At 37.1% G+C, this 12,253-nt stretch overlaps 1 protein-coding gene across 1 annotated transcript in view; it reads left to right on the top strand.

Annotated features, from left to right (window-relative positions):
* Positions 1-12,253, top strand: part of Prrc2c (proline rich coiled-coil 2C) — a 79,994-nt gene that overhangs the window by 18,475 nt on the left and 49,266 nt on the right. The window contains exons 2-5 of the mRNA XM_028864436.2: positions 6,695-6,860; positions 7,971-8,142; positions 9,647-9,756; positions 10,594-10,719. Of these exons, the coding sequence (XP_028720269.1) occupies positions 6,749-6,860; positions 7,971-8,142; positions 9,647-9,756; positions 10,594-10,719 (520 nt within the window). The 5' untranslated portion in view covers positions 6,695-6,748. The remainder of the gene's footprint in view (positions 1-6,694; positions 6,861-7,970; positions 8,143-9,646; positions 9,757-10,593; positions 10,720-12,253) is intronic.

Consider the following 12,253-nt stretch of genomic DNA (forward strand, 5'->3'; position numbering starts at 1 on the left):
GGGTGGAAGTGGGGGAGGCTAGATAGCTTTTCAACAACTCTTTTGATTTTTCTGAGCCAAAAATTGGTAGTTTTTCTAGATAACTTTTATTTCTTAAGACTTAGATTTTGTGTGTCATTTTACCACTAGTTTTATCTGGTTTTGTTTAGTTTTTTGAGACAGGGTTTCTCTGTGTAACCCTGGACCAGACTGGCCTCAAATCAGAACTCTTGCTTCTGCCTCCCAAGTGCTGGGATTAAAGATGTGGAACACCATCCTGGCTCACTAATTTTATCTTAGTTTTTAAAATTAGACCATCTGTGTTCTTGGGGAGGGTATTTTGTTTTTCTGTGTATGGTTTTTTGTTTGTTTGTTTGTTTGTTTTGGTGCTGAGGATTGCACCTGGGGCCTTGATAAGTAAATGCTTGACCACTAAGCTAGAGCTGGCTTGATTCCCACAACCCAAAGAACTAGCTCTTGAACTTACTGGCTTTGTTTTCAAATTTGTTTATTTCTACCTTTTCTTCTTTCATTGTTTGGATAGCTCTTTGTTCTGAGACAGGCTTTTCATGTAGCCCATGTGGGCCTATAACTTACAGTGTAGCCAAAGGATAATATCAAACTCCTGACCCTCTTCCTCCATGTCCCAAGCACTGGGACTAACAGAGGTATGTAACCACAGCTATGTTGGACCCATTTTTTAAACTTCTTGCTTTGTCTAGTAATAGAAATACTTGATTTGGAGTGTATGTGATTTATATTCATTGTGTTTTGATAGAGTATTTTCTGTTAAATAGTTTTGCAATATTGGTTTTGAATTTGCATGTGTGTGTATGTCTTGTCACAGATTTTTTTTAAAATTTTAATTGATTCTCTTACATTTATGGGGTTATAATCTTAAACAGTTTTCATGCCGGTTCCAGAAGCAAAACAGGTTTTGTTGTCCCTTTACTATGTTCTGAGATTTTTTTTTCCTCCTATATTGTCTGTTGCATACATTTTCTTTTCTTTTCTTTTCTTTTTTGGTCAGGGCTGCTGATTTCTCACTTTCCCTGTCTTGCTAGACTAGTTCTTTTTCTACCATCACCTCTTGCAGTCTTCCCATCCTTTGACACGAAATGTGTGTATCACTTATAGGCCATTTTTAATATTATTCTGTGTTTATGTGTGTGTGCCTGAGTGTATGTATGTGCATGCAGTCAGAAGAAGTGTCAGCTCCCCTGGAGCTAGCTTCAGAGGCCTGATGTAGATCCTGGGAACTGGACCTAGGTACTGGAAAAGCAGTAAGTACTTTTAACCACTGAGCCATCTGGACAGCCCCCAGTATACTTGTTTGTTTTTTGAGACAGGGCTTCTCTGTGTGTAGCCTTGACTAACCTGGAACTTGCTCTGTAAACCAGGCTGGCTTCAAACTCTGAGAGATCCACCTGCCTCTGCCCCCAGAATGCTGGGATCAAAGCCATGCGCCACCACTGCCTGGTGATTTAATCTCATCTCTAATCTCTTACTGGCCCATTCTTGGCCTTTATTTGCTCTAATAGATTTAATAGTAAGATTTTGTTAGCAAAGAATCTAGAAGCCCTTGATTTAAAAAAATAAAACAAAAATCTTTTTAGGGGTTGGAATTTGGTTAAGTTACTTGACTACATCAACAGTGTATGAAAATTCTAGTTTTTCCATATCCTTATCAAAACTTGAGTGCATTATTTTGTATTTTTAGTACTCTTGAAGGTGTGGGATAAGTATTTTGTGGTTACAGTGAAAAATAATTCTAAATATGTCCATAGACTTATTTGCCACTTGTGTCTTAACACCTATTTTTAAAAGTACTGGTTTTCCCCAATTAAATTCTGAGAACTCTGTATGTTCTGAGTAAGAGGCCTTTATTAGGTTAGTTTGGAAATTTTTTTTTCTCCAAACTATAGCTTGTCTTCTTGTTTTCAAGTTGTCTTTCCTCTTTCATTCATACCCAAGCACAAACATACAACACACATACACACACACACACACACACAAACCACAGACACACACACACTTGCACGCATATTAGGTGTTGGCTCATTAACCTGGTAGCATGCATATATATATATATACACACACACACACATGTATATACACACACATATACACACATATACATACATACATACATACATACATACATTTATCTAGGCTATCCTAATGTTTTGTAGTTTTCAGTTAACAGGTCTTAAACCTCCCTAAGTGTTTCTAAGTTTTCCCCTGGCTGGCACTTACCAGGTTTTCTATATATATTGCCCTATGATCAACAAATAAGACAATTTTACTTCATTCTTTTCAATCTGATTTCTTTTTGTTTAACTTCTACTGGCTAGAATTTTATTACAGATGTGGGGAAAGTGGATATCCTTTCTTTGTTTCTGATCTTTGAGGAGATAGGGGTAAGCAATTCAGTCTTGTAATTGTTCCTTTCCATTTAATTTACTGAGCTTTTATCATAAATGAATTTAGGCTTTTTCTGCATCAGTGGAGACACATGATATTTCTACTTTCCTTTGCTACTGTGGTAAATGACATTGCTTGCGCTTTGGCTTTTGAGCATACCTTCCAGTTTGTTTATATGCTGGGAATCAAATCCAGGTACTTGAACTGTATCCCCACCCCAGTGGAGGTTGGTTGGTTGGTTGGTTGGTTGGTTGGTTGGTTGGTTGGTTGGTTGTGGTACTTCAGCTCTTTACGTGCGGCTTCACACAAGCTAGACAAGTGCTAAAGCATATCTCCAGCCCCTGAAGTGGTTCTTTGAATATTGTATTTTTAGCTTTAGTAAGTCTTTGTATGGGAATTTTCACTAAATTTGTAATGGTTTTGACCATAGTTTTTCTAGTTTTCTCTTTAGGAAATACTATGTACAGAAACGACTACTTATTATTTAAAGACTCAATTGATAATCTGTTTCTTTGGTTTTGGGACTTGATAGGCTGATCTTGATTGGCTTGGTCCTTCATTAGCCTTCAGTGCTGAGATACAGATGTGGGCCACTGCACCCAATTACTTTCTGTTTGATTTTTTATATATATATATATATTTCATGCCTCTGTGCATTTGTGTTGGTCATTACTTTGTTTTAACAAAATAGCCATGATTCTGTGGCCCTTTTTTTTTTTTTTTTTTTTTTTTTTTTTTTTTTTTTTTTTTTTTTTTTTTTTTTTTTTTTGGTTTTTTTTGGTTTTTCGAGACAGGGTTTCTCTGTGTAGTTTTGCGCCTTTCCTGGAACTCACTTGGTAGCCCAGGCTGGCCTCGAACTCACAGAGATCCGCCTGCCTCTGCCTCCCAAGTGCTGGGATTAAAGGCGTGCGCCACCACCGCCCAGCCCTCTGTGGCCCATTATAATCCTCAAAAATGAAACTAAATCTTGATGGCACCCATTTTGAGTTGCTTGGGTTCTAGCTGCATATCTGTTTCTTTAGAAATTATATTATAAAGCCAGGCATGGTAGCCCATGCCTTTAATCCTAGGCAGAGGCAGTAGGATCTCTGATTTTAGTTCTAGCCTGGTCTACATAGGGAGTTTCAGAACAACCAGGACTGTATAGAGAGACCCTGTCTTAAAACAACAAAGAAGTATATTTGTAGCATTATATGCAAGTAGATTATAGTTTACCTTTATCTTTGATTGTTATTATCATATTATAACAACCTCCCTCCCACTCCCAGCATACTAGGTAACAAAATGAAACAAAGTCAAGAGTGACTTGTGGCTTCTGAAAACAAAAAATTTCTTTATTCCAATGTACTGAATGGTGGATCCTTTGTCTACTTTTTTTAAATTAAGAAAGTACATTCACTGTATACTTTCTACAGTTTATTTGGAAAGAACTATTGAAGGGTTTATTTAGAAAGACATCTTACACAGAATGTTAACTATGCAAAAACCCATTTTAACATGGAAGCTTTTACTTTATTTTATGTAAACCCAATAATTTGTGGCTTTCAGGAAACAATTGCTTATTTTGGATTTAGAATTTCTTTATAATTTATAGGAGTATTTTTGTTTTGCCCTTTTAAAGTTTGGTTTTTGTATGTATTTGAAGTGTACATTGTGCTGCTTTGGTAAACACCAAACGACTAAAGTTTTAAGTAAATCACTGTGTCCCTTACTTCCCATTGTTACTTGGACATGTGTTACAGGCACCCAACAATCCACTCTTTGATTATTATGTAACTGAGGATGACCATGAACTCCTGATACCCCTTCTGCTTCCCAAATGCTGGGATTATGGCTTTACTAAGTTTGCAGTATACAATACTTTAATTGTAGTCCTCATGCTGTCCAGTTGCAAGGCTCTTCTTATCTCATTCCCTCTCTCTACCTCCTAGCACTTACTCACTCTGTTTCTGTGTATTGCTTCGTTGAGTTTTACACATATAAATGAAGTTCTTTAGTATTACTGGTGTTGCTCTTTCTCTTTTTGACTTACTTCATTTAGCAAAATGTCCCAACAGTGCTGCAACCTGCATGGCTTGGAAACCTGATTAAGGTGGGGAGGGAATGAAGAATTGATAGATAATTTAATGGAGTGGCACCAGCTGGAGCCTCGGCACTTAGACATGGGGTAGGGATGGAAGATAGCTAATCTCATAGGAGGTCTCTAGGCAAGTGGTGTCTTACAGTAAACACCTAGAACGAAGAAGCTTCACTTGGTAGTTGATGTATGTACACACTGTCAACATTGGAACTCCACTCAGGCTGGCTTAGAACACCTGAGCGAGCCTCTTTTTCTACTCTGAGATGCAGGGATTACAAGCATGCTCCATCCATGCCTGACTTTCTGAATTGAACATTTTAGTACATTTGCTCACTGGTTTTATTGCTTGGTGAATTCTGTTCATAGACTTAATATTTGGGTTTCTTATGTTGAGTTCTGTTTAATATAAAGTATTTGTATCCTCCGATTTCATTTTTCGACTTATTTTCTTATGCTGGACAAAATACTGGTAAACACCCTCCTTAAATGTCCCTACATTCTACGTACAGTTAAAAATGTTCTCAAAAGAGAAAAAATGTAATTAGGCAGTGGGATGCATTCTTCAGTAGTATGTAATTTTGAATGATCAATTAGTATTGGAAGTAATAGGAGTTTTGGTGAACTTCCTTACAGAGATGAGAAATGAATACCCCACATTAGGAAGAATAGAACTTAATTTGGGGTGAGAGAAAAGATAAAATGGTTAAGGCTGTTTACACATTAGAATCACTTGAGAAACTTTAGAACTGCACATTGCTACTTAGCTTCTCACTCCTGTATTAGAATAATTTTAGTGTCCAGGTAACACTAATATATAGCAAGAGTTGAGAATCAGTGTAAATGTGCCTATTCATAATGACTCTTAATATATTTGTTCTTCTTGTCACTGTACATAATTCTTGCTGTATCATGAAACTGAAAACTTGCCGGTGGGTTAGATTGTGTAAGTACATACATATCTCCCCACTCAGCTCCAGCACCTTTTGATGCAGGGTCTCAGTGTGTCACTGTGGATGGCCTGGAACTCTATGTAGACCAGGCTGGCCATGAATCAACCTGTTTCCTCCTCACAATGCTAGAATTAAAGGTTTGGGCCACCATGCCTGGATACATACCTCCTTTTTAAAATCCTCATTATTATTAACACTGTTGAGATTAATTAATTGAACATATATATTTGTGTAGGTAGGTAGGTAGGTAGGTAGCAAGACAGGCAGGCAGCACTCAAGTTGTACATGTAGTTCTTTTGATGACAGGTGAGTCACACTATCAAAGGACAAGTAGATATGGTTAATTTAATGTATATCTGGAGGGCTGGGATTGTAGGTAGTTCTGATAGTAGAACATTTGCATAGGATATTGGATAAGGTACTGGGTCAGATTCTCAGAACTATAGAACAAGCAAACAAAAAAACCTTGTATGACACGTGGTTGATACCTTATGAGTTTTTAAAATGTGTGTGTAGAAATTGTACTGTCCTTAGCTCTTATTCTATAGTTTTTAAGCTATTAATAGTTTCTGTTGTGAACTATTATTAGCCAACCCCTGCACTGCTTTTGCCTTAACCAGCCTCTCTAGGACACACATGAATGTTATTTCTTTAAATTGAAAGCAAGTTGTATGAGAAATAATTTGTCTACATCTCCTTTTTTTTAAAAAAAAAAAAAAGATTTATTTATTTATTTATTTATTATATATACAGCATGTATGACTGCAGACCAGAAGAGGGCACCAGTTGCTGGGAATTGAACTCAGGACCTCTGGAAGAGCAATCAGTGCTCTTAACCTGAGCCATCTCTCCAGCCCCTATTTCTCTTTTCTTTTATAATGAATTCCATCTAGTAGTCTGATATGCCAGTCATTTCAAAACTTAAATTCTTATGTCTTTATTGAATAGACAGTCTGCTAGGTTCATCATGATGAAGTATTCACCTTAGGATTATAGCCCTTATCCTCTGGGATATCATTTAACAGTTAGAAGCAGTTGTAAATAATATATTCATCAGGTGCATAATATAGTTTTATTTTAGTTAACATTGGCCTGTATTAATGAGCTCATGAAAATATTGGCATATGTATTGAAGATAAATATCTCCTTCAATACCTACCTATCTTTTTAAAAAGATCCTGAGATGTAAATTTATTAAACTTTTTAGTCTGCTAATATTAAAATTTTCCTCTTATTTTTCTTTCTTGCATGTATCACAAAGAGTACTTTTAAGGGGTGTGGCAGGAGGTTTTGGACTCGATGAGTTTCCACCGAAATGTCGGAGAAGTCAGGCCAGAGCACAAAAGCAAAGGATGGGAAAAAGTATGCAACACTCAGTTTGTTTAATACTTACAAAGGAAAGTCCTTGGAAACTCAGAAGACTACAGGTGAGTAGATCCAGTAGCATTTATGTTCAAAGAGTTGTTAATGTAGATGTCACTGTATCTGCTGCTTTTGATTAGAGGTTAGGGCAAGCCCATTTATATTGGCCTTATATGTATCACATACTTTTTAAGGAATATGAATTAAATATTTTACCATTGAAAATTTGCACTTTCATAGAACCTTTGGGAGATTTGTTTCTATTTTTTAGTTATATGTAGGTGTGTGTGTGTCTTCATCGGGGTATGTGGATGTGAGTACAGGTGACTGCAGAGGTCAGAGATAATGATATATCTGCTGGAGCTGGTTACACATGGTTGTGAGCTGCCAAACGTGGGTGCTTAGAATTGAACAGCTGTTGTTCTTAACCCCTGAGCCATCTCTCCAGCCCATCACAAAACCATTTATACATGCTTTAGTCTCCCTTCTGGCTAGAGAAAAGAAGCCATATTGAAAGACACAGAGCCATATATACTCTGTTTAGCTACAGGGAAGAAAAGTCCTGATGAAACTTCAGTGAAAAGTGGAAGGAACATTTACAGTATTATGAATACAGTTTATTCTGTAATAATCTTTTGTTTGTGGGTTTTGTTTGTTTGGGATTGGGTTTTTGAGACTAGGTCTTGTTGCTGTGTAACTATCTGGCTTAGAACAGGCCAGCCTCCAACGATTTCCCTGCCTCTACTTCCCAGATTGTAGAGTTAAAGATGTGTGCTACCTCTTTGAGCTTTCTTCTCAACATTTTAAGTTTTGAATATAGAATAAGTTGCCTGGAAACATTTTAAAACTAGCATTGTCACATACAACAACCCCTGCCAGGCCCATAGTATATAGTGCTGCATTTTTAGAAATGGGGGTGGTTTGGGTGGCTTGGTTTTTGAGACAGGTCTTGCTTGGTTCCCACGATAGCTTATCGGTTGACTGGCTAATTTATTTTTTTTTACCTTCAATTTACATTACGAGTGTATAAACTGAGTTTACGGAGCTTAACTTTAAGATTAAGGACTATTCAGAGATTCCATTGATTCCTGTGCCTCTATATTTGAAGAATAAAATGGATAGATACTACAGTAGATGTTCTAAGAAAATTGATGTTACTGATCTTTTAGTTGCAGCTCGACATGGATTACAAAGTCTTGGAAAAGTTGGTATTTCCCGGCGGATGCCTCCACCTGCTAACCTCCCAAGTCTCAAAGCAGAGAACAAAGGCAATGATCCTAATGTGAATATTGTGCCAAAGGACGGCACAGGATGGGCATCAAAACAAGAGCAGCATGAAGAAGAAAAGTGAGTCAAAATCTGTTAGAAAAGAACACTTATTTCTTTATAGGAAACGTCTGTCAGTAACTGCTGTGTGCTGACAGTTCTGTGTATAGTACATATAAAAACACTGTATGACAAAATTAAGATTCAGAGAGCTCTTTCATGCTCATCTGATGCCTCCTATCTAAGAATGGTAAAATCTTGGGACTTCTTAACACTACTTAGCAGCAATATGAAAAATAAACGTAAAACATCCTAGGAACAAATTTATGAGTCCTGCTACGTCTACTGCAAACTTTTATCATGAAGTGGGACCCAGCGCTCTGCTTTAGTAAGGCCTGGATTAATTCTGAGAGTTAAAAAGATAAGGCTAGGTGGTAGTGGTACACGCCTTTGATCCCAGCACTCTGGGAAGCAGGGACATGCAGGTCTATGAGTTCCAGGCCAGTATGGTTTACAGAGTGAGTTCCATGACAGCCAGAGCTACAAAGAAAAACACTGTCAGAAAAAAGGTACAGATACACACACACTCTAAAAGTAAATATAGTAGACATACAACCATAATGAATGCATTACAGTCTTTAGATCCTTGGAGTCTAGTGGCATTGTCAACAGAACAAATGACATAGTAACTAATCAGCAAGTTTACTTACATTACACAGTCTGCACCACACTCCCTCCTCTCCCACCCTCTTCAAATCAGGCATTCTCTTTCTAATAGTAAAAATTGGTTCTGTTGCCTAAATTGCAAGATGCTAAAGAATTCTGTCTCTAGCATTAAAACTGCTTGGTGTATAGTAACAAGTAAGCTAGGGCTGGGTGTACCAAATATAATACTGGCATCTTTAGTCTCTTGAATTACCTTTTCATTTTTAAATATTGCCATATTACAAGGATTGAATAAAATTATAGACTATTTTTATTCATGTTTTATTCATGAGAATGGACTAGACAGATTGCTATTACGTTTGAATTGTAATGCAGTGATCAACTGTCAATAGTTTCCGTAGCCTTCACTCCTAATTATTTCAACCTAAACTGTATATCTACATATACTTACATTTCTGTTTGTATGTATTTCTTTGAAACATTGTATTGGTGGCTAATTTTCGGCTATGAGTATTTCTTTAACAAAACGGAAAATAAGCCGGGCGGTGGTGGCGCACGCCTTTAATCCCAGCACTCGGGAGGCAGAGCCAGGCGGATCTCTGTGAGTTCGAGGCCAGCCTGGGCTACCAAGTGAGTTCCAGGAAAGGCGCAAAGCTACACAGAGAAACCCTGTCTCGAAAAACCAAAAAAAAAAAAAACGGAAAATAAGCAGAGCTGTCATCTCTGGGTTATTCAAAAGTAGAGATGAATGGAAGAAAACAGCCATAACTTTGTAATGACACAAGGGCAAACCAGTTATGAGAGGTGCTGCTGTAATCTATAAGTATTAAACTTGTAGCCAAAGCTAGCACACTTAATTTACATGCATTAAAAATATTTAACGTAATATCTGAAATAATGGATTAATATTTTTTTAAAGAGCACCAGAAGTGTCACCAGCACAGCCAAAACCTGGGGTTGCAGCTCCCCCAGAAGTAGCACCTGCTCCAAAATCATGGGCCAGTAACAAGCAAGGTGGGCAAGGAGATGGTAAGTGGACATTAGCTGGGGTATCTGGTTAGGTTTGATGGTTACTGAACAGCCATGTAGGAAATCATCAATGTAGAAAACATTGCCAAAGAAATATATTCATAGCCTTATAAACTCTTTTAGGCTAATTAAATTTCCTTGTCAAAAGTCATATACGATCTAAGGAGAGCTGTAAGTTATCCTCTACCTTTTAAAAAAATCTAAGTATCAAGACATGGCTCAAAAGACATGGGTTTTACCCTCAACACTGATCAATACAAATATGTTGTATATAGACATTGTATTCCCTAAAGTCCCACACTTTTTTCAGGACTTCTGGGTGTTGAAAAATTAGTGTTCATAAAGCACAATAGTAGCTATCATACTCCTTATAAAAAATGAACAAGTATGTAAACAAATAGTGGGATGCCCTTAGGTATTAATGATAAAGTAGTAAATGAAATGAAAGCATCTTAGCCTTACTTGGGACTTGGTGATCTTTAGTCCAAAAGTTTATTTCAATAATACAATTTAAACTAGTTATTAAAAGCTTTTAGCTAAGAAGTTGGACCTGAGTAGGAGGAGTTGAAACAAAAGAAACAAAGTAACATTTCACTTGCCTGTTCAACCTCCCTTAGTCCTCTGTATATATCTGGCCCCTTCCTCTCAAGAGTTTTGTCTTCTCATGGCTGTTCATTAACTTTTCAAAGGCTATGGTGCAGTTTAATAGTTTTATTAATATAAGCAATCATTGGAATGATTAATCAGAAAGAAGCAAGAGCTATCGTGGGAGGATTGCTTGAATTATCTTATTGTAAAAGTTACCTTAATTTTTTGTTTTTTTTAAAAAAAATGTAGGAATCCAAGTGAACAGTCAATTTCAGCAGGAATTTCCCAGCCTGCAGGCAGCTGGAGATCAGGAAAAGAAAGAAAAAGAAGCAAATGATGAAAACTATGGACCTGGCCCCAGTTTACGGCCACCAAGTGAGAATGCTTTCTACCTATTTTATCTTGGGATATCACCTCATATATGCTGGTGTGTGTGTGTGTGTGTGTGTGTGTGTGTGTGTGTGTGTGTGTGAGAGAGAGAGAGAGAGAGAGAGAGAGAGAGAGAGAGAGAGAGAGAGAGAGAGAGAGAGAGACTTTCCTACTTTCTAGAGACTAATGCTGTATTTACTTAAAACACTGGGGTTTGGGACCAACAGTAGTACCACTGTAATTTTAGAGATTGTTGGAAATGTATTATACTTAACTTACTAAACCAAAATTTCTGAGATGTCCAGGTGTCTTGTATGTAAATAATATCTTATCCTTTTGCCCTTGTCTTTGCCATTTGCCCTGTCCATTCCCTTTCCTCTTGGAGTGCATGCATCTACCTCAGCCTTCCAAGGTCTGCATTTATAAGCATATGCTACTGTGCCTAGCCATATATTTGATCTTTTTACAGTAACAAGTTTTTAAGCATGTTTCTCTGTTATATAAAATCTATTCATTTCTTTATTCTGTTTGTATTCCACAGTTTCTTGCTTTCTTAACTCAAACTGAGGAAATAAATTATTTTGGATAGTGAAGGATACTTTATGTGCATTATAAAGCAGAAACTAAAACTAGAAGTATGAAATGTGTAAGAGATGTGTAAATGTCATCACTAAAGATTTCAACAGACACTCTATTCATGAGGTTCCTCAGACAAAAATTTTAGAGGTCCATGTTTTTAATGTTATGTTGTATTTCACATTTAGGTCTAGTTCTTGTCAAACCTGAATATATCATCTACTTTTATTTTTTAACCTTCATAATGTAATCAACTAATTCATACTAGAACTTGTGTCAGCTTTATTATTTCTTCAGTTGATTAAATTTTTACCTAAAAGTTGCTTATTGCCTCCTAATAAATATGGCAGTGTGAGTGAACAAACCGAACCCAACAGTGTTTCTGAAGGCTAGAAATCCAAAAGAAGCCTGGTTAGAAGTTATGACTAAGGGATTCTCTCACAGCCCCTTTGTTGGTACTGCTCATGACATGTCTTCCCCAAAATAAGTGATAGAGAGACTGATGTAAAAGATTGGACTTTTTTCTAGAATGGGGACTGTTTATCTGTCTCTTAATCTATTCACGGTTCCCTTAAAAGCACACAGTGGTTTTACTTAGTTAAGGATTTGAACAAAATAATTGCACTGAGTCTCTCACCTGGGCCCATGTAACTAGTAATAATTGGCGGAAATGGGTATGAGCATCTCCATCAACTCTTCTGGGCTGCACCTCACTTTACTTCCATCTAGAATTCTCATGTATCTTGAAACATGATTATCTGACAGAGCAAATGAGAGTAGTGGTTTTTTATTTTTTAACCTCTACAAAAATACTGATAAAGCTCATAGAGGTTCTAATAGCCCTCCTCTGATGGCTTGTCGTGGCAGCCTGAGTTACAATTTTTGTGCTTTGGAAGCCACGACTCTAGACTGCCTGAATTCATTCAAGAGACTTAGAGGACCCACACTGAGTTTCTCCCCCACC

This window comes from Peromyscus leucopus, chromosome 15 (assembly GCF_004664715.2).
Source record: "Peromyscus leucopus breed LL Stock chromosome 15, UCI_PerLeu_2.1, whole genome shotgun sequence".
NCBI classification, from domain to species: domain Eukaryota; kingdom Metazoa; phylum Chordata; class Mammalia; order Rodentia; family Cricetidae; genus Peromyscus; species Peromyscus leucopus.